The 22,023-nt window shown below is 32.6% G+C and overlaps 1 protein-coding gene across 7 annotated transcripts; it reads left to right on the top strand.

Annotated features, from left to right (window-relative positions):
- The first annotated feature begins 1,373 nt into the window (after positions 1–1,373).
- LOC18110350 (wall-associated receptor kinase-like 1) lies at positions 1,374–20,643 on the top strand. Of its 7 annotated transcripts, none has more exons than XM_052449068.1 (4): positions 1,374–1,453; positions 16,793–17,733; positions 17,838–17,894; positions 19,309–20,643. In XM_052449068.1, exons 2-4 carry the CDS (start codon positions 16,842–16,844, stop codon positions 20,493–20,495), a joined length of 2,136 nt encoding a protein of 711 aa, XP_052305028.1. In that variant the 5' UTR covers positions 1,374–1,453; positions 16,793–16,841; the 3' UTR covers positions 20,496–20,643. The 7 variants fall into 7 exon arrangements, with proteins under 7 accessions (XP_052305028.1, XP_052305024.1, XP_006388664.2 ...); XM_052449064.1 differs by lacking the exons at positions 16,793–17,733; positions 17,838–17,894 and adding exons at positions 2,505–2,561; positions 3,781–4,438 and having other exon boundaries at positions 1,401–2,400; positions 19,958–20,643; XM_052449067.1 differs by having other exon boundaries at positions 1,447–1,666; positions 17,006–17,733.
- Positions 20,644–22,023: the final 1,380 nt, after the last annotated feature.

Raw genomic sequence — 22,023 nt, 5'->3', positions numbered from 1 at the left:
TTTAAAAAATTATCTCAAATAAAAAAAATAATCAAAAGAATATGAATAAAATCTAATAGATTAAAACATTGAAGGAGGATCAAATTCAAAAAATTTTAATTTTAGAAATAAATTAAAATAAAACAAATAAAAAAAGGAATAAAAAATCCAAAGAAAAAAAATGTAAAGGGCTGATTTGCAAATTTGAATAGCCAGAAGTAAATTTTTAAGAGGAGAGAAAAATAAAAGAAAAAAAAGATTGGTAGCGCCGAATCACTGTGGAATCACGAATAAGCCCTGCAATCAAGCTTTGATTATAGAAGGTGGTTTCTTGTCTCTTCTGTCATGTCTTCGACTGGTTCAGAACACATGACTTCGCAAGTCAATCAAGAAAAATCAAAGAAGTTAAACAAGTAGGTGGAGGAACATGCACGTCGTTCCACAAGTGGAAGAAAAACATTAACAAATAGACTAATGAAGATACTGACAGTAGAAAATCATCAAGGTGTTCTAGTGATAAAAACTTGAGATCAAAAAGTTTGTTTTTTCTGTGGTTTCAGGTTCGAGCCCTGTGGTTGCTCATATGATGGTCACTGGAGGCTTACATAGTCGTTAACTTCAGGACCCGTGGGATTAGTCGAGGTACACGCAAGCTGGCCCAGACATTCACGTTAAACTAAAAAAAAAAAGATGACTGTAGAGCCCCTAACATCAAGTGGATGGAACCTTGTAAGTGATCAGAAAAGAAAATGAATGTCCTTAACTCCCCAGTTACCCTTTCACGGTTCTTAAATGTCTCAATTAATACTAAATGAATGGCAGTCATTTTCTATGAGTGGGAAGTAATCTTTGTTATTTCGGCGAGCCTATCTTCCACTTTGCATTAATACCATAGATCAGAAGAGATAAAGAGAATTTTGAAAATTAATTAAAGATTTCTTTCTAAATCTCTAAGTATCTCCTTTTCTTAAATTAGCTAAATTATAAATAGAGTTAAAAAAGAAAGGTAATTCGTTAAAATTGCATGTTAATTTTACATGTATATATACTTTAGGAAATAGAAAACTTAATGTTCAAGAACCTTTAATAAATATTTCAAGTTCAAGTTAATAAACAAATAAAATGAAATTTTTTCTTTCTTTTCTTTTGATGCTTTAGCAATTGACATTGACTGCCTTTTCGAGGAATTGAACCGGCAACCTCTAATAAAAGTGGAGTGTAGCTTCAAGAGGAGATAGAGTCCAATTGGCAAAATAGACCGAATTGACTGACTCGGTCACGTCTGGCTGCTTAATTCTTATAAGAATTGAACCTGCAACCTCTTGGTTCTAAAGGCTTCGGTTTTGAGCTTTCTACTCATGGAAGGCGAAAGGAGAAAAAACAAAGAAAGAAAGAATTAGTAGAAAGAAGAAGAAGATCTTGGATAACTTAACATATGGCTGGGTTACTTGCCAAGTAAGAGCCCGTTTTATACCTTCTCTCTTCTATAAAGCTACTCTGTCTGGAAGAAGAAGAAAAGGAATATGGCAGCTGTTGAGTTAACAGTATTTCAGGTCATCCTGTTGTTCTGGTCATTGCGTACTGCAGAATCACAGGTTATGACATTGCCTGGATGTGAATCTTATTGTGGAGACATTAGTATTCCATATCCCTTTGGAATGAAAGAAGGATGTTACCTAGACGAAAGGTTCAAAATACTCTGCAACTCCAGTAGTGGAGTTCCTAAACTTACAGTAAACGGCACTGATCTGGAGGTGAATAACATCTCAGTTGATGACAGTACGATTGCGGTCATGTTTCCAATTGTTTTTGCAAATTGTAGTGGCAAAGATGGAAACACAGTTGTTGACTTGGAAGGAAGCCCTTTTGTTTTCTCCTCCGAGAATTACTTCATTGCAAGGGGTTGTGGCAATCTTGCCTTGATGAACCAAAATCAATCTGCTATTGGTGGGTGTGTGTCACTTTGTGACAAAAACCGTGATAGCATGATGGCTAGCTGCAGTGGGATCGACTGTTGCCAGACCAGGATTCCTTCATTTCTCAAGGTTTTTAATGTAACCATGAAGGGGTTAGAAGATGGAAAAGGAAGCAGAGGGGAAAATGAATGCAGGTATGCCTTTTTAATTGATGAAAGATGGACCAACTACGGGGGGTATTATTATGATTATTATTTCGGAGGGAACTTTGACTTTTATTATGACAAGAGAGAAAGGGACCATGTTCCCGTAGTGCTGGATTGGGGGATAGACAGAAGGGTATTTGAATCACTTGTTAAGAATGGATCATTCTATAATTCAAGTTATACTTCTACGTGTGAGTTTCCGAGTCCTTCCATTACTTCAACCAACCAGAGCTCCACCGTTAAATGTTCTTGCAAACCAGGCTTCGAAGGAAATCCTTATCTTTCTGGTATTTGTCAAGGTAAACTCCTGGTTACAATTCCTACTCTATAGATTCTTCTGGCATGGTTTACCATTGTATGGTCTACTGATCCATCAACTCTGTGGATTCTCCATGTGTTGCAGAGGGTAGAACATACGTCCATTACCGGCGTAAAATCAAAGCTAAAATGGCAGGCCTAGGTATGTTGTTGCTGCATTTTCACTCTATACCACATGATAGAAATGACTATAGCTTATGTCACACTTTAAATGGGTCAAGAAAACAATTGACTGGCATTGTGATGTTTGCTTAGAGGAACACTATGTTGTTGACTTGTCTCATGATAGTGCTACAAATGTCATAATTGACGATTTTATAAGCTCCAAGAAAAATTAGATTCAATGGCGGATCCTCTAAGAGAGACCGGAGAAGACAGCGGCCTCCCTTGCGATTTTTCTTTTTCTTTTTTTCAAGTAGTATATACATTTATGCTCCTATATCTAGTAATAATTAATTAATTATCATGTGACATGTGTATATATACGATAAATTTTATAATACACACAAAAAAATAGAAATATTCTATTAATTATTTTTTAATATTCACTTTGAAAATAAAAACAGATACAAGGAGAAAAATAAAAATAAAATCCATGAATCATTAAAATGCTAAAAATATTTTCCCTTGTGATTTTTTGTATATATACCACTAATTATTTTATAAACATCATAAAATTTCTCGTATATATCACTCTAATTTTAAATATTCTACGTTTAAAATTATGATATATATCATACTATAATTTGTGGTAAATTGATGGACTAAATCAAATCAATCAATTTATTCAAGAACCAATGACATGGGATTTTTTTGTTGATGCCATTTTAACCAAGTACTCATGGAGATTGATCGTACAATTTAGCCTTCTAAAGTATTCAATTTTGTGCCCTTCTTTTCAAATTTTATTTGTAATCAGATCGTTGTTTCACAATTTTCTTCTTTCCCAAGTATGAATAATGCTTTCTTGAAAAAATGTATGAATAATTAGTTTCAAGTAAAAAAGTACACTTTCTTGAAATATGCTTGTAATAAATTTTTTTTCTTCACATAAGATTAAAAATAAGATTTGTACACTTAGGAAAAACAATGAGGTAGAGGAAGCAAGAAGGAAATTCAATTCTTGTTATAGGATACAGACTCTGTTGCCTGGATAAATAGTAAAGACGGTCTGCAAAAGGGAAGTTAGTGATAAAATCTAGACCCTTGCTGCAGCTGTACAGCCCAAAAATCACCAATCCTATCCCAGCAGTATCAAATAATTGCAGATACTGCACCATTACTCAAGCAAACACACAGAATTTGTTTTTCTGAGTTCAGCTCTAATAAAAGAATTGAATGCAATTGGTTGACTTGTGCAGGTGTTGGAGTGGGATTTGGAGCACTGTTTTTACTCATTGGTTTATGGTGGTTGTACAAAGTATTCAAGAGAAAGAGGAGTGAAAAACTAAAGAGAAAGTACTTTAAGAGGAATGGTGGTCTTTTACTGCAAGAACAACTATCTTCAGGTGAAGTCAATGTTGAGAAAATCAAAATGTTTCCTTCGAAAGAATTAGACAAGGCCACTGATCATTACAATGTGAATAGAACGCTGGGCCAGGGAGGCCAAGGAACAGTTTACAAAGGGATGTTGGCGGATGGAAAAATCGTTGCAGTCAAGAAATCCAAAGTAATTGATGAAGGGAATCTCAGACAATTTATCAACGAGGTCGTCCTTCTATCCCAAATTAACCATAGAAATGTGGTTAAGCTTTTGGGTTGTTGTTTAGAGACTGAACTTCCATTGTTAGTCTACGAATTCATTCCTAATGGGACCCTTTTCCAGTTTCTCCATGACCCTAATGAGGACTTCCCTTTAACTTGGGAAATGCGCTTAAGGATTGCAGCAGAGGTAGCAGGGGCACTTTTCTATCTACATTCAGCAGCCTCCCTCCCCATTTTTCATAGAGACATCAAGTCTACAAACATACTGCTTGATGAGAAGTATAGAGCCAAAGTTGCAGATTTTGGGACTTCAAGGTCAGTAAGCATCGACCAAACTCATGTCACAACTCGAGTACAAGGCACCTTTGGGTACTTGGATCCAGAGTACTTCCAATCAAGCCAATTCACAGACAAGAGTGATGTCTATAGCTTTGGTGTAGTTCTTGTTGAGCTACTTACTGGGCAGAAGCCAATCTCGTTCACAAGATCAGAAGAACAAGGCAGAAGTTTAGCCACATATTTCATAATGGCCATGGAGAGCAACTGCCTGTTTGATATTCTTGATCCTCAGGTTGTGAAGCAAGGGGAAAGAGAGGATGTGTTGATGGTTGCTAGCTTGGCTAGGAGCTGCTTGAGGTTAAATGGGAAAGAAAGGCCTACGATGAAAGGAGTCACAATGGTGTTGGAGAGGATTAAAAAATCCGAAAACTTGATCGTCCAACAAGAGAATGAATATGACAGAAAAGAAGTAATGGGAGCACCTTGGGATGTTACTTCTGCCCCAACAATTTCTAGCTTCGATATTTGTGCTCCTTCATCACTAGATGAGAAACCACTCTTTCATACATATTGAAATTATTTACATGTTTTAATTTTGTGTTTGTATGTCAAACTTAAATAGCCTCCTTTTTTCTTGTAATTGTGTGTTCTAGTTGCCCGTAATTAGAAAAAGCTTGTTAACAATTTTTACTGCGCGCGCGCGCGCATATATATATATATATATATATATATATATATAAAGAATTTCTTGAGGGGGATAAAAATCAAGCAATCGTGCATGGAACAAAACTGTGATCTTCAATGAAGTGGTCTAAAATATAGGGTCCCGAAGAGTGAAGATAATAGAAAAGCCATGATCATATTAAACTTTTTTTAAATGTAATAAACTGATGTGAGAGGTATGTATTAAAATTTTTTAAATAGAATTTATAAATCTACATTTAATAGGTCTAAAAAACTCCTAAAAACACTTTTTACTGTTCAGTCAAGAGAATGATCTAATTTCATGGACATAACTACATTTTAAATAATACTCTCTTTACACCCTTGGTTATATAAAATTCCTTTAGAGCCCACCATATTGCCATCTATATTATTATTAAGTAAGGAATAATATATAAAAGATCTCTAATTGCCCATTATATTTCTATTAACATTATTAATACATATATTAGTAATATTTTTCCTCATTAATACTTATATTAGAGATATTTTCTATCAACATTAATATATATACCAGGAATATTTTTTCTCATTAAAACCATCAGGGCAATATTACTCTTTAGCCCCTCTTCTCCATAAAAGAGATTCATGAGTTATAAATAGACCACGAATCCTTCAACTAAAGAAGGTTCAGAATTTTTATTCTTTACCGCATGGTTATTTTTAGAGTATCTCCCTGTAATATTATTATATTGTTTCTCAAAAAATCACTAACTTAATCATTAGAGAGTTTCCAAATTCACCAAATGAAACTTTTTGTAAGCATTAGACACTATTTTTCAGCCACCTTGACTAAGAAGAATAGATCACATTGTTAATATTAAAAAATTAACTGATTATTCAAAACATCCATAAACCTTCCTCTTAAATTACTTGAATTTTTTTTAACATCATCAGAAAGATTTAATTTTAAGTGACAGAAAGATTTAATTTTAAGTGATGGGCAAGTTATTTAGAAGATATCTCATATACTCAAATTAACAAAAATAAATAAATTTTAATGCACAGTTTTTTTTAATAATAATGAGTGTTGTCCTCGGCCCATATTCCGTCCATTCCTCCTTCTTGGAGAGATAAAAATTAGCTTAAATCTGTCTCTCAGACATATATTTTATGATTTTTATCTCCGTCCCTGCTATAAAGTGTATTCTTATCCCATTTGTATTTATCTTTTCTATTTCATAATATAAATTAAATGCTACATAAGTTACATGTAGGCCAAGAGGAACCAACCAATATTCCTGTTCAGAGAAAGAGTTTTTTTTTTGTAATTATTGTTATTATTATATTGGAGTGAAAATATTGCTAGGAGCCGGTATTTGGTTGTTCGGTTTCTATTTTGATAAATTCATTTTGGTACTGTTCAGTTAACAGGACCTCTAAAAATAAATACCAAAATGAATTTAGATTCATTTTTTTTTTATTTTTTGAAATCTAGAATTTTGGTTTGTCATTCAGTGTTTCAATAAAAAACATGATAAATTTCCTTTTTTTCTTAATATAGAAAATTATTTTATGATTTTTGGTTTTTTAACATAGTTGTTTTTCATAATTTAGATCTTCTATATTTATTAATATTTTGATAAAAAAAAATTGTAGTGTCTTTTCATCAATTTATTTTAAAATAATAATAATAAAAATCATTTCAAAGTTTCAATCAATTACAAAATAACATTAAATGTGTAAATATCAAATTCATATTCAGTTTCAAAAAGAAAAATCAAAAAGGGAAAAAATAAAACAAATATTGATCTATAAATGTTTGTATAATTTTACGATAATCAATGTCGCTCACATACTCATTAATTTGTTTTCTTAGCATCTTGTTTTATTTGTATTTTTCTTCTCTTTCTCCCCTGATGGGTCCTCGGTGTCACTGAGAGCTTCCCAGCAATATACAGAACAAGATCTATGATAAAACCAATTCAATTAAGTTTGGTTAAGTTTATATTTTTGTAGTAGTGAAAAAAACTTTACATGGAAATGGACTTTTCTTGATTAATAAGTTTTGAGTCCGTGTTGTGTTGATTCTATAAAATAAATCTTTCATAGAATGAGAAATGAAGGTAAACAATTAAAAAGATAAAAATAATAAATTTTTTTAGTGAAAAGATCGGTGTGTTTTCTTTCATTAAATGAGTTCTATGTTTAGGGGAGAGTGAGCTAAGTATTAATAATTAAAGGGTATTTATAAGTATGATAGCGGTTATTTTTAAAGTGTTTTTTTCTCGAAAATATATTAAAATAATAATTTTTTATTTTTTAAAAAATTATTTTTAACTAAAACAATAAAAAAACATAAAAGTTATTAATTTTAAACATTTTTTAAAAAAATTTAGAGAAACATAAGCAGTTCCAAACAATCCTTTTATCCCCCTTACCTTGATGGGATTGAAGTTCTTTCTAAGAAAATGGACCGTGAATAACACACGGTGAATGCTTTATCAGGGTAATAATAAAGGGCAGCATTAACACACGTTGTAGATAGAAAGTAGATGTAATGCCTACGTGATGCCGGGAGCTTGTTGTATGTTTATGTGTTGTTATGGATTTATAGAAAAAAAAAATATAGAGAAAAATTATTGTAATTCATAGTGTTTTAAAGAAAAAAACTACGAAACTAAATTCTCAACCAGCTCGATATGAAAAAAATAAAATCGACAAAAACAAAAGGAGAAAAAAAACTTTGCAGAGAAACACTGTAGCAATTTATAGTGTTTCATGAGGAAATCTACAGTTGTAATTCTCAACCAGCTCAATATTAAAAATAATAAAATCGATAAAGACAATTTTGAGAAAAATCATAACAAAAAAATCATGTGGTGGAACACTGTAGCAATCCACAGTGTTTTAAAGAAAAAAAACTACGGAGCTAAATTCTCAACCAGCTCAATATGAAAAAAATAAAATCGACAAAGACAATTCTGGAAAAAAAATCATAAAAAAACTATGTGGGGAAACACTGTAGCAATCCACATTGTTTTTTTTAAAAAAAAAACTACAAAACTAAATTTTCAACAAGCTCCATATAAAAAAAATAAAATCAACAAAAATAATTCTGAAAAAAAAAACACAAAAAAAGAAGAAGAAGACAATTTTGGGAAAGAAAAAGCAAAAACAAATGAAAAAAAAACATGTGGGGAAAGTTAAAGCTGAATTCTCAACTAGTTCAATATTAAAAAAAAAATTGACAAAGATAATTTTAAAAAAAATATGCGGGGAAACACTGTCGCGAAACAAAAACCACGTGGAAAAACATTGTAACAATCCACAGTGTTTTAAAGAAAAAAACTATGAAGCAAAATCGACAAATATCATTTTGAAAAAAAAAAATTCATAAAAAAAAAGTTATGTAGGGAAATATTGTAGTAATCAATAATGTTTTAAAGAAAAAACTACAGAACTAAATTTTCAATCAGTTCAATATTAAAAAAAAATCAACAAAGATAATTTAAAAAAAAATACAAAAACAAAAAAGAATAAAAAAAAATAAGACAATCTTGGGTAAAAAAAAACATGTAAAACAAAAAAAAAGGGAAAAAATGAAAAAAATGTGGGGGGAAAAAAAAGAAAAAGACAAAACAAAAAAAAACAAACAGGAAAAAAAACATGTGATGCAGAGAAAACTATAGTACTTTCCGCTGCCTTTTAGTGTATTAGTTAATAAGCATACGAGAAATTATTATTGTAGTGCGTAAGCGGTAGAAAAAATTACAGGTGCTACTCATATAATTTTGTAAAATAAATGTGTAAAAAGTTAGGAAGAAAAAAAATATACAGGGCAGGCCGGGGCGAGTCTCGCTCATGCATGGGGAGTTTCACCTCGCCTGGGCCTGGATCAGGAAAGGTGATCGCAGACCAGCCCAAAGTGAGCTGGGCTTGGCGTTTCTTTTTTTACACTCAACATCGACAATGTTTATGATTCATTTTCTTTATTATATTTGAAGTGTTTCGAATTCTGATAATGCATTAGGTGGCTTTGATCACTACTCACAGGCTTTGATCAGCTACCATCAAAATGATTAAAAATCATGCTAAGCATAGTTAAGAAAATCCTATACCCCCACAGAATTTGACAATAATTCGTTTGGTCAAACCGATTTTGGATATCTTAAGAGTAATTATGGTTCTAAAGAAGAAAAATCCACTGAAATTAATTTTGCTTTAATTAATTATGGTTCTAATTAATGAAGAAAATCTTATTAATATACAGCACTCGAAGGAATTTCAGGACCTTCATTATCTTTCCATGAAATTTCTAACAATCTGTAATCAATATGTATCATTCCAATACTTTAAGGATGGATTTAAATAGTGGTATTGCACATATACGGCGTCGCGACGATCGAATCTGCTCTCAAAACTTATCTATTAGGAAAATATAGGGAGACAAGTAATTCTTGTTTTTTATCTGTGGAAAGCAGAAATGAGAGTTATCACCTAGTATTTTGGTCACTAGAAACCCTAACTGGTCTCAGAGATCAGGTACAAAGACTGATTACGTAAAGGAAATGTATTAGCACCCCAAATACGCCCTACTTAAGGTAGACTGCATTGTTTAATTGTCTGATAAAATCTAAGATCTTGTCGTGTTTTCCAGTTGTTGGTCTGTCTATAGTTTAAGAAAAGTCCTCAATCTAAAACTATATTATTATTTTTTTAAATGATATCATTTTAAATTATTTTTTAAAAATCAAGCCAAGTTTTATTTAAGTTTTGTATTATGTTGATAGGATAAAAAGTTGATTAGATTATTTTTTATTCAATTTAATATAAAACCTAGATTATGTTTTGAATAGATGAATCACCGTATTGAATTACCAAATCAAATCAAGTTTTATAACATTGATATTCGTGTCCGCGTGCGAAAACTAAATCTAAAAATCTAGGCGAGAGACGTACCCAAAATAACTTATAATATTATATTCTGTAATAACCGGCATTAAATATAAGTCTCTGAATTTTATAAGCAATGGTAAATCCTGATGATCACAACCAAAATAATGTTATTCCTTAAAAAAAATATCTAAATAATGAAAAGAAAACACTCTAATGGGTGGAGAAATTCATTATTAATACATGATACACTTATTTTTTTGTTGCCTCCATTTTATGCAGCTAGCAAATTAAACAAAGGATGAGATTGAGAGCTAGCTCGCACTTTAATGAAGATATACCTTCTTATTCCAAGGATAACATACAAATTCCTTCCAAATATATTTATAATAATCCACGCATGGCCCAGTTGCTTGTATTGTCCAATTGCAGTCGCCACAATAGGGATCCCTGGAAGCATCGTAGATATCAAACCAATGGAATTCACTTGACCATGACATGCCACAGAAGAACACTGTGGTTCTCCAGAAGTTGGTGCAGAAATCAATTGTATATTCGCCACCAAAAGGGACTACATGCTGCCCAAGATCGTCGTCTTTGGATTTGCAATGGATTGTAAGGTCCAAGCCAGCACCTAAGCCATTGGTGATATTTAAATGAGTTGGTATATGGACAGATTGCATCACAGATAGTTATGATCAGCGACAGAGATAATAACACTAGCAGTATGAAATGTCTGGTCAAAGAAATCACGTTCGTTTGGATCATATTTTAGCATATGGTGCCCGTCGTATTATATATATAGCAAGAGGTTGTGCCGTTTCAAGAGTCTTGACCTTTGTAAGATGTTTTTCCTTTTATATTTACCAAAACTACTGCATATGGCCTTGGATAGCTTTTCAGGCAGGATAATCTACAGTGATGCTAGCATTATAGAAAACTACCTTTGTGAGATGTTTTAAATTTAATATTAATTCTAAGTAGATAATGATTAAATAAATTAAATAAACACAATTTTTGAGGATTAACTGAAAAGATGACAAGCACAATCTTTGCTGATTAAATATAAACTACAAGGTAGACAATATTTACTCTTTCTTTTTTTCTAGGAAAAGATGAATATATTTAATTAAGTGTTGACATTAATTAATGTATTCTCAGCATAAACGCCAAATGTAAATAGAAATATCCAATGTTTATATACATATATATGAGTTGTTTTGTATATTCTTGAACAGGATGCATGATTTTATGGATTTTAATTTAAAACACGTCTCATGGTGGTGGTGGGTTGCCTTCGTATATAGTTAATTTGGATATTAAAGGTAATTAATACTATCACTTTTTTTTTCTTCGTTTCCTTACATTTCTCTTACCTTATTCTCATTATGTTATAGTTTGTTTTGAATAATAAGAAATAAATAAAATATTCAAAAAAATAAATTAAAAAAATCCCCAAAACACAAAATATTTTAATTTGCACCATTCAAAGTAGTAGAAAAATTTCCCAGGAAGAAAATAAAAACTAATAGTAAAACACAAAGTCTTTAAATAATAAATAATTATAGACAAACATTCGAGAATTGCAGCTAGTTTTTTTTTTAAGATAAACAATTCAAGGATATTTTTTATATGATTTATAATATTTGCATAATAAATAGAAGTAAAAACTTGTTATAATAAAATTTCAGAGAAAATATAACCCAATAAAAAATTAATTTCATAAGAATTTGAGATTTTATTTTTAATAATTTTAAAATGAATGAAGTGAAAAAAATCTAAGATAGTTTTTCATATAATTTCAAGATCGCAATAGTCAAACCAATTCAAATCCATCTATTCTCATTCTCTAATTAAATTAAAATTGATAAAATATGATATATGGTTAAGTTTATGCAAATTTTAATTACAAGATACGATTTAAAATTTTTATTGTTTATAATTTATTTATTTTTCATAAAAAAACAGTTTATCTAAACAATTATGAGTACTAATTCTACCGCCACATTTTCTCTAATTAATTAAATTAAATTAGCACAAGGCATTTAAGAAAAAAAAGCCTATATTACATTTTTAGATTGAGACGATACACACACACACACAAATAATTTAGTAATTAAAATGTAACACCAAAAAGTATGTGGCACCACCATTGTTCATTAATATAATAAATCTATAAATCAGGTTCAATATATCTATGGCAGAATAAAATATGTAATTAAGAAAGGTTTTGTATCTGGTGATGAAGCACCACAACTGTAAAAGATCTCAATCAGAATCTGCTGTGACAGAAACTAGGTGCCAAGGTATACCTCCATGAAATCGTTTGCATCATAATCGATCTCTTGCGGAATGATAAAATCCTTCGCTGATTTTTGACACTCATGTGAGTTTCTGATGCCCTCCAACACCATAGTAACTTCTTTCATTGCAGGCCTTTCTTTTCCTTTCATGCTCAAGCGGCTCTTAGCCAAGACAGCAACCATCATTATATCCTCCTTCCTGCCTTGAACTTTAACTTGAGGATCAAGAATTCCTGACAGACGGTTGTCCTCTATGGACATAAGGAAATATGTCACTAAACTTCTGGCTTCATCATCCGATCTGCTAAAGGATACTGCCTTTTGTCCAGTGAGTAGCTCGACGAGGACTACACCAAAGCTATATACATCACTCTTGTCGGTGAACTGGCTTGATTGAAAGTACTCTGTATCCAAGTATCCAAAGGTACCGTGTACCGTGTACCAGAGTTGTGAGATGAGTCTGGTCAATGGTTACTGACTTTGATGCCCCAAAATCTGCTACTTTTTCCCTTTATTTGGCATCAAGCAGTGTGTTTGTAGACTTGATGTCTCTGTGATAAATGGGGATGGAAGCTGCTGACTGCAGGTAGGAGAGTGCCCCTGCTACCTCTGTTGCAATCCCTAAGCGCATTTCCCATGTTAATGGGAGTTCCTCATTTGGGTAGTGGAGAAACTGGGAAAGTGTCCCATTAGGAATGAATTCAGAGACCAACAATGGAACTTCAGTCTCCAAGCAACAGCCCAAAATTTTAACCAAATTTCTATGGTTAATTTGTGAAAGAATGACCACCTCATTGATAAATTGTCTGAGTTTCCCTTCATCAAGAATTTTGGATTTCTTTACCTGCAATGATCTTTCCATCAGCCAACCTCCCTGGCCAAGCATTCTATTCACATTGTAGTGATCTGTGGCATTGTCTAGTTCTTTGGATGTAAACAATTTGATTTTCCCAACATGGACTTCACCTGAAGACAGTTTTTCTTGCAGCAATAAACCACCATTCCATAAGAAGTATTTTTTCCTCTGTTTTTCATTCCTCCTCGTGAATACTTTGTACAACCACCACAGACCAATGAGCATAAACAATGCTCCAAATCCCACTCCAATTCCTACAAGAGTAAGCAATTATGAACAGATAGGGAAAGGGAACTGATCAGGAAAAATACAAGTATTCTTACTCCTAAGCAATTGTCATTTCTTAGATGATATAGGATGCAAATGCAGCAACATAACCAGGACCAACGTTTTTTCTCTCACGTCCCTGGCAATCCATGTAGTCTGGATCCTCTGTCACATAGAGTAACATAGTTGATCTTTACACCATGTAATGGTAAAAAATTCGAGAAGAATCGATGGAGTAGGAAGTATAATGCCGAAGAAAATAAGAAAATTGTAAAATTAACCAGGAATTTACCTTCACAACGAACTAAATAAGGATTTCCTACAAAGCCTGGTATACAAGAAAACTGAACTGTTGCCAACTGGTTGGTTGAATGAATGGGAGGATTCAGAACTCGACACTTATAAGTGTGTGGGGTTTTGTATGTTCTCTTCTTCATACAAGACGTCTTTGATATTTATAGACTTTGTAGGGTTGTAAACTTACTACGCATCCTAATCGTATGAATAACTACGAGAATAATTACTTTACCATAAACAACTGCGTAACTAACCTATAAGACTAATAACTCATGGAGGCGCCGGCCTCCCCTCTCAGACAAGACATTCAAGTAGATGCCACACTAACAAATTGTAAAACGGGGAATTTAGGTATGTGCATAGTTTGTAAAATAAAGAATTTTCCGGAAACTTAAGTGGAAAATAACTCAAAATATTATCATGCTCTACATGAATATTGATTCCTTTTGCAATAGCCAGGACTCCAGCTAGCACTTGTTGTTCGTATTGCTGCATGCTACCAGGCTACATGCATCATGCATGCATGCTTGATGATCGAATTAAAATCTATAGAAAATCCTATGTAGTGTATAAATGAAGTTCTAAAAGTTACCATTAGAGAAGAAGATTGGGGAAGTAGAAAAATCCCATAAAGTAGTAAATATAAAAGAAATAATCATAATGCAAAGATTTTACATAGATATGTAATGTCTACACCCACAAATAATAAGGAGAAAGTTCAATGTTCTTGCAATCCAGGTTTCGAAGGAAATCCTTATCTTTCTGGTATTTGTCAAGGTAAACTCCTGGTTACATTTCCTACTCTATAGATTCTTCTGGCATGGTTTACCGTTGTATGGTTTACTGATCAACTCTGTGGTTTATCCAGGTGTTACAGAGGGTAGAGTATACGACGATTACCGGCGGAGAATCAAAGCTAAAATGGCAGGCCTAGGTACGTTGTTGCTGAATTTTCACTCTGTACCACTAATAAGTACAGCACCTACCCTGTACAGTGTGGCACCTACACTCAATAACTTATTTTGCAGTTACATGCGCATGATTAAAAAGTATTTCTTCTCCTCCATTTCTCATTAGGTAAACCACATGGTCTTAAGGGCCAAGGATATAAATACCCCAGGCCACCCACATAAGGACAGAATCACACAGAGCATAAGAGGCCACAAAAAGCCACCAAACAACATTGTTCCTCTCCTCCTACACATATTTCTCCTCTTCTACTACACACACCTCTGCTCTTATACATATTGTTATTCCCCTGCTGGGCCTGCTCCACAATCCCCCCTCCTACCCAGTTGTACACACTTTTCCCTCTAGACACTCTACTACACCTCTTGTTTTTATACATTATTCTCCTAGTATATTTACTAACTCTTGTTTTTATACATTATTCTCCTAGTATATTTACTAACAAGAAACTTAAATACTATAGTATTTCTTATTTTGGTAGGGTGCTTATTCTTATAGTAGTATGGAAATCACCCCCAACCCCTCAACAAGTAGTCAAATTTAGTCACCTCATCAACCCACCATCCATTAGCGAAGAGTGAGTGTGAAATTTTTTTAAAAATAAAATTGTAAATTTATTATTTTAATCCACAGTAATTGACTAGGACAAATTTTCTAAATATAGGCTAATATTTTAATTTCACAACCCATGAAATAATAGACTTGAGTTCAATTAAGAAACTCAATTCTCAATCAATTTAATGTTGATGGATGAAATCAACAAAAATATTTTCAATTTAAAAATTTACCAAAGAAAAAAATAACAATAAAAAGAATGACCATCAAATCTAAAAGAAAAAAAAATGAAGGAAGGTGAAATAAAAAAAATCAATTTAAAAAATTATTTCAAATAAAAAAAATAATCAAAAGAATATGAATAAAATATTAAAACATTGAAGGAGGATCAAATTAAAAAAATTTCAATTTTAGAAATAAATTAAAATAAAACAAATAAAAAAAGAGGAAAAAAAATTCAAAGAAAAAAAAATGTAAAGGGCTGATTTGCAAATTTGAAAAGCCAAAAGTAAATTTTTAAGAGGAGAGAAAAATAAAAGAAAAAAAAGATTGGTAGCGCCGAGTCACTGTGGAATCACGAATAAGCCCTGCAATCAAGCTTTGATTATAGAAGGTGGTTTCTTGTCTCTTCTGTCATGTCTTCGACTGGTTCAGAACACATGACTTCGCAAGTCAATCAAGAAAAATCAAAGAAGTTAAAACAAGTAGGTGGAGGAACATGCACGTCGTTCCACAAGTTGAAGAAAAACATTAACAAATAGACTAATGAAAATAATGACTGTGGAGCCCCTAACATCAAGTGGATGGAACCTTACAAGTGATCAGAGAAGATCTGTTGATCAGACGCACACCTAGATAGAAATGTAATGTCAAGATTTAACTTGATAGCATGATATATGATGTTAGGGTATGTTTGGTAAGGGGTAAATGATTGGATAACTTAATATATAGATTGGACAGCTTAACATATGGCTGGGTTACTTTCCATGTAAAAGCCCGTTTATGTTCCTTCTCTCTGCTAAAAAGCTACCGTCTCAAAGTAGAAAAATGTGGTTTAGATTTGTGCAGGGTTGTGTTAGCATTAAATATTTGTAGATTTTTTAATTTGATTACTCATATATATATATATATATATATATATTATACTTTAGGAAATAGCTAGAAAATTTAATGTTGAAGAGCCTTTAATAAAAATTTCAAGTTCAAATTAATAAACAAAGAAAATGAATTTTTTTTTGGATGCTTTAACAATTGAGATTGACTTCCCTTTCGAGGAATTGAACCTGCAACATCTAATAAAAGTGGGAGTACTGTAGCTTCAAGAGGAGATAGAGTCCCATTGGCAAAACTAGACCGTTCATGCAATTATAACCCACTATAGGATAGTGCAATTAATGACTGACTCGGTCAAGCCTGGCTGCTTAATTCTTTGTGTGGTTCTAAAGACTTTGGTTTTGAACTTTCTACTCATGGAAGGCGAAAGGAAAACAACAAACAAAGAAAATTAGTAGAAAGAAGAAGAAGATATTGGATAACTTAATATATATGGCTGGGTTACAGGCCAAGTAAGAGCCCGTTTTATACCTTCTCTCTTCTAAAAAGCTACTCTGTCTGAAAGAAAAAGAAAAAGAATATGGCAGCTGTTGAGTTAACAGTATTTCAGGTCATCCTGTTGTTCTGGTCAGTGCGTACTGCAGAATCACAGTTGATGACAGTGCCTGGATGTGAATCTTCTTGTGGAGGCATTGATATTCCATATCCCTTTGGAGAGAAAGAAGGATGTTACCTAGACGAAAGGTTCAAAATACTCTGCATCAACTATAGCAGTGGAGTACTTCCTAAACTTACAGTAAACGGCACTGATCTGGAGGTGAGATACATCTCAGTTGATGACAGTACGATTCAGGTCATGTTTCCAATTGTTTTTGCAAATTGTAGTGCCAAAGATAGAAATACAGTTGTTGACTTGGAAGGAAGCCCTTTTGTTTTCTCCTCCGAGAATTACTTCATTGCAAGGGGTTGTGACAATCTTGCCTTGATGACCCAAAATCAATCAACTGTTGGTGGGTGTGTGTCGATTTGTGACAAAAACAGCGATAGCATGATGGCTAGCTGCAGTGGGATCGACTGCTGCCAGACCAGGATTCCTTCATTTCTCAAGGTTTTTAATGTAACCATGAATGGGTTAGGTGATGGAAAAGGAAGCAGTGGGGAAAAGCAATGCAGGTATGCCTATTTAATTGATCAAAGTTGGATCGAATCCTGGAGGTATTATTATCTCGGAGGGAACTTTGACCCTTATGACATGAGACATAGGGACTCTGTTCCCGTAGTGCTGGATTGGGGGATAGACGAAAGGGTATTTGAACCACTTTTTAAGAATGGATCATTCTATAATTCAGGTTATTCTTATTGGTGTAAGAAGGTGAATTCTTCCATTAATTCAACGGACCAGAGCTCCACCGTTCAATGCTCTTGCTATCCAGGCTTCGTAGGAAATCCTTATCTTTATGGTTATTGTCAAGGTAAACTCCTGGTTACAATTCCTACTCTATAGATTCTTCTGGCATGGTTTACCATTGTATGGTTCACTGATCCATCAACTCTGTGGTTTCTTCATGTGTTGCAGCGGGTAGAGCATACGACAATTACCGGCGTAAAATCAAAGCTAAAATGGCAGGCATAGGTATGTTGCATTTTCACTCTATATCATCATGATAGAAATGACTATAGATTATGTCACACTTTAAATGGGTCAAGAAAACAATTGACTGGCATTGTAATGTTTGCTTAGAGGAAAAGTACTATGCTGTTGGCTTGTTTCATGATAGTGCTACAAATGTCATAATTGACGATTTTATAAGCTCGAAGAAATTAAAATCAGATTCAATGGCGGATCCTCTAAGAGAGATCGGAGAAGACAGCAGCCTCCCTTACGATTTTTCTTTTTCTTTTTTTTCAAGTAGTATATACGTTTATGCTCCTATAACTATATAGTAATAATTAATTAATTATCGTGTGACACGTGTGTGTATATGCGACAAATTTCATAATACAAAAAAATAATTACTAATATTCTATTAATTATTTTTTAATATTCACTTTGAAAAAGAAAAAAAACAGATATAAAAAGAAAAATAAAAACAAAATCCATGAACCATTAAAATACTAAAAATATTTTCACTTATGATTTTTCTTTTTATATATGCCACTAATTATTTTATAAACACCATAAAATTTCTTGTATATATCACTCTAGTTTTAAATATTTCATGTGTAAAATTATAATATATGTCGTACTATAATTTGTCGTCAACTAATGGATTAAATGAAATCAATCAATTTATTCAAGAACCAATGACATGAAATTTTTTTGTTGATGCCATTTTAACCAATTACTCATGGAGATTGATCGTACAATTTAGCCTTCTAAAGTATTCAGTTTTGTGCCCTTCTTTTCAAATTTTATTTGTAATTAGATCGTTGTTTCACAATTTTCTTCTTTCCCATGTATGAATAATGCTTTCTTGAAAAAAATGTATGAATAATTAGTTTCAAGTAAAAAAGTACACTTTCTTGAAATATGCTTCTAATAAAATTTTTTCTTCACATAAGATTAAAAATAAGATTTGTACACTTAGTAAAGCAGACAATCAAAATTATAAAAAGAAATTAAAATTTAACTTGCTGTTTTTTAAGAATCAAATTCTCCTTTCAAAACTGACATGAATAAAGTAGAATATTGAGACAAACTACAACACTGCGCTTAACAATGTACCATTGATGGAAATTTGATCCTCCACTGATCAAAGCGGTACAGGAAAAAAAATGAGCTAGAGGAAGCAAGAAGGAAATTCAATTGATGTTATATGATACAGACTCTGTTGCCTGGATAAATAGTAAAGACAATCTGCAAAATGGAAGTTAGAGATAAAATCTAGACCCTTGCTGCAGCTGTACAACCCCAAAATCACCAATCCTATCCCAGCAGCATCAAATAATTGCAGATACTGCACCATTACTCAAGCAAACAGACAGAATTTGTTTTTCTGAGTTCAGCTCTAAAAAACGAATTGAATGCAATTGGTTGGCTTGTGCAGGTGTTGGAGCACTGTTTCTACTCATTGGTTTATGGTGGTTGTACAAAGTATTCAAGAGAAAGAGGAGTGAAAAACTAAAGAAAAAGAACTTCTTTAAGAGGAATGGTGGTCTTTTACTGCAAGAACAACTATCTTCAGGTGAAGTCAATGTCGAGAAAATCAAAATGTTTCCTTCGAAAGAATTAGACAAGGCCACTGATCATTACAATGTGAATAGAACGCTGGGCCAGGGAGGCCAAGGAACAGTTTACAAAGGGATGTTGGCGGATGGAAAAATCGTTGCAGTCAAGAAATCCAAAGAAATTGATGAAGGGAATCTCAGACAATTTATCAACGAGGTCGTCCTTCTATCCCAAATTAACCATAGAAATGTGGTTAAGCTTTTGGGTTGTTGTTTAGAGACTGAACTTCCATTGTTAATCTATGAATTCATTCCTAATGGGACCCTTTTCCAGTTTCTCCATGACCCTAATGAGGAATTCCCTTTAACTTGGGAAATGCGCTTAAGGATTGCAGCAGAGGTAGCAGAGGCACTTTTCTATCTACATTCAGCAGCCTCCCTCCCCATTTTTCATAGAGACATCAAGTCTACAAACATCCTGCTTGATAAGGAGTATAGAGCCAAAGTTGCAGATTTTGGGACTTCAAGGTCAGTAAGCATCGACCAAACTCATGTCACAACTCTAGTACAAGGCACCTTTGGGTACTTGGATCCAGAGTACTTCCAATCAAGCCAATTCACAGACAAGAGTGATGTCTATAGCTTTGGTGTGGTTCTTGTTGAGCTACTTACTGGGCAGAAGCCAATCTCGTTCACAAGATCAGAAGAACAAGGCAGAAGTTTAGCCACATATTTCATAATGGTCTTGGAGAGCAACTGTCTGTTTGATATTCTTGATCCTCAGGTTGTGAAGCAAGGGAAAAGAGAGGATGTGTTGATGGTTGCTAGCTTGGCTAGGAGCTGCTTGAGGTTAAATGGGAGAAAAAGGCCTACGATGAAAGAAGTCACAATGGCGTTGGAGAGGATTAAAAAATCCGAAAACTTGATCGTCGAACAAGAGAATGAATATGACAGAAAAGAAGTAATGGGAGCACCTTGGGATGTTACTTCTGCCTCAACAATTTCTAGCTTCGATATTTGTGCTCCTTCATCAATAGATGAAAAACCACTCTTTCATACATGTTGAAATTATTTACTACAAGTTTTAATTTTGTGTTTGTATGTCAAACTTAAATAGGCTTGTGGTATTGGTTTTAGACTTCTAGCACTTGCCTCCTTTTTTCTTGTAATTGTGTGCTCTAGTTGCCCGTAATTAGAAAAAGCTTGTCATCAAATTTTCCAGCACGCGCGCGCACGCGCATATATATGAAGGATTTCATGAGTGGGATAAAAATCAAGCAATCATGCATGGAACAAAATTGTGATCTTCAATGAAGTGGTCTAAAATATCGGGTCCCGAAGAGTGAAGATAATAGAAAAGCCGTGATCATGTTAAACTTTTTTTAAAAATATAATAAGGAGACAAATTACTAACAAATATTTGATGTTATATATTATATAGATATGTGTAATATATAGAAAAATCAATTTGAAATGCATGTACTAACTCATGTCAAGCAAAATTAATTTAAAAATATTTTTAAAATAAAAAACTTACATTATAATTATTCTTTTCGAGTTTTCATATTTTGAAACTGTTTCATAATGATTTCATTCTTAATTTCATTAAAAATATTCTTTCTCAATATATACAATTAAACTTTCATTCATCTATTTCTAAATCTTCCAGGGATTAGTGAAATGATTGACAATAATTCTTTGTTGACTTGTTGTTTTATACAAGTGGGTTAAATATAAATATTAATATATATTTTTAATTTTTTTATTGTGTTCCTAATTTTTTAAGTTGTTCAGTATTTCATTTTTAATCACTAGTAAGTTGATCACTATTATTTTTTATATTAATACATATTAATTCATCAAAACTCATTTCAATTCATATTAATATGCATTATCTATACACATATTAATTTAACAAATTCATAAATTATCATAAACTCTAACATTTTTAATAACTAATTATTAAGGAATAAAGCTAAAATTAAACAATGAAATAAATAGAAAAAATGAAGGAAACTCACCTAAAACATAAAGTATAAAAGGTTACTTACTTAACTAATTAATAGTTTAGGACTTGAAAAAAAATTTTATAAAAGGAAAAGAGACAGGAACAATAATTAAAAAAAAAAAGCTTGAATCAATTAGTAATTAATAAAAAAATTAAACTTGTTAAGTTGTTATATTAAAATTCTAATATAAAAAATATTTTAAAATAAAATAATTAAGGGGGCAATTGGCCCCCTTAATCTCCGTCATGGCTCCGCACTGCAAATCACAGTTGGAAAATATATGGAAAAAATGGTCTCACATATTGACCATGCTTGTATACAGGCAACCTCTTTCTATAGTATACAAGAAACACCAAACCTAGCCCTATAAATAAGAGGCATGCATTCTTAAAATAAATCAAAATCAAAATATACAAAAGAATCATACAGGCATGAATCCCCTTTGTCACAAGGCATTTCATTCTGCTAATATCATCTGTGTTACTGATCTTTACTACTTGTGATGCATTTTGTTTTCTTCGAACAGACGTAAATTTGAATATTACAAACCAGTTGGGTTCAGGCTTGGACCTTACCGTCCAATGC

Source organism: Populus trichocarpa, chromosome 18 (genome assembly GCF_000002775.5).
Source record: "Populus trichocarpa isolate Nisqually-1 chromosome 18, P.trichocarpa_v4.1, whole genome shotgun sequence".
In the NCBI taxonomy this organism is placed as follows: Eukaryota; Viridiplantae; Streptophyta; class Magnoliopsida; order Malpighiales; family Salicaceae; genus Populus; species Populus trichocarpa.
This window is presented reverse-complemented; position numbering and strand designations above follow the sequence as displayed.

Coding starts and splice junctions, on each gene's coding strand:
- LOC18110350 (XM_052449064.1), top strand. CDS start 1,503: ATGGCAGCTGTTGAGTTAACAGTATTTCAGGTCATCCTGTTGTTCTGG. Junction 2,562..3,780: donor AGCTAAAATGGCAGGCCTAG/GTATGTTGTTGC, acceptor TGACTTGTGCAG/GTGTTGGAGTGGGATTTGGA. Junction 4,439..19,957: donor GCAGATTTTGGGACTTCAAG/GTCAGTAAGCAT, acceptor TGGGACTTCAAG/GTCAGTAAGCATCGACCAAA.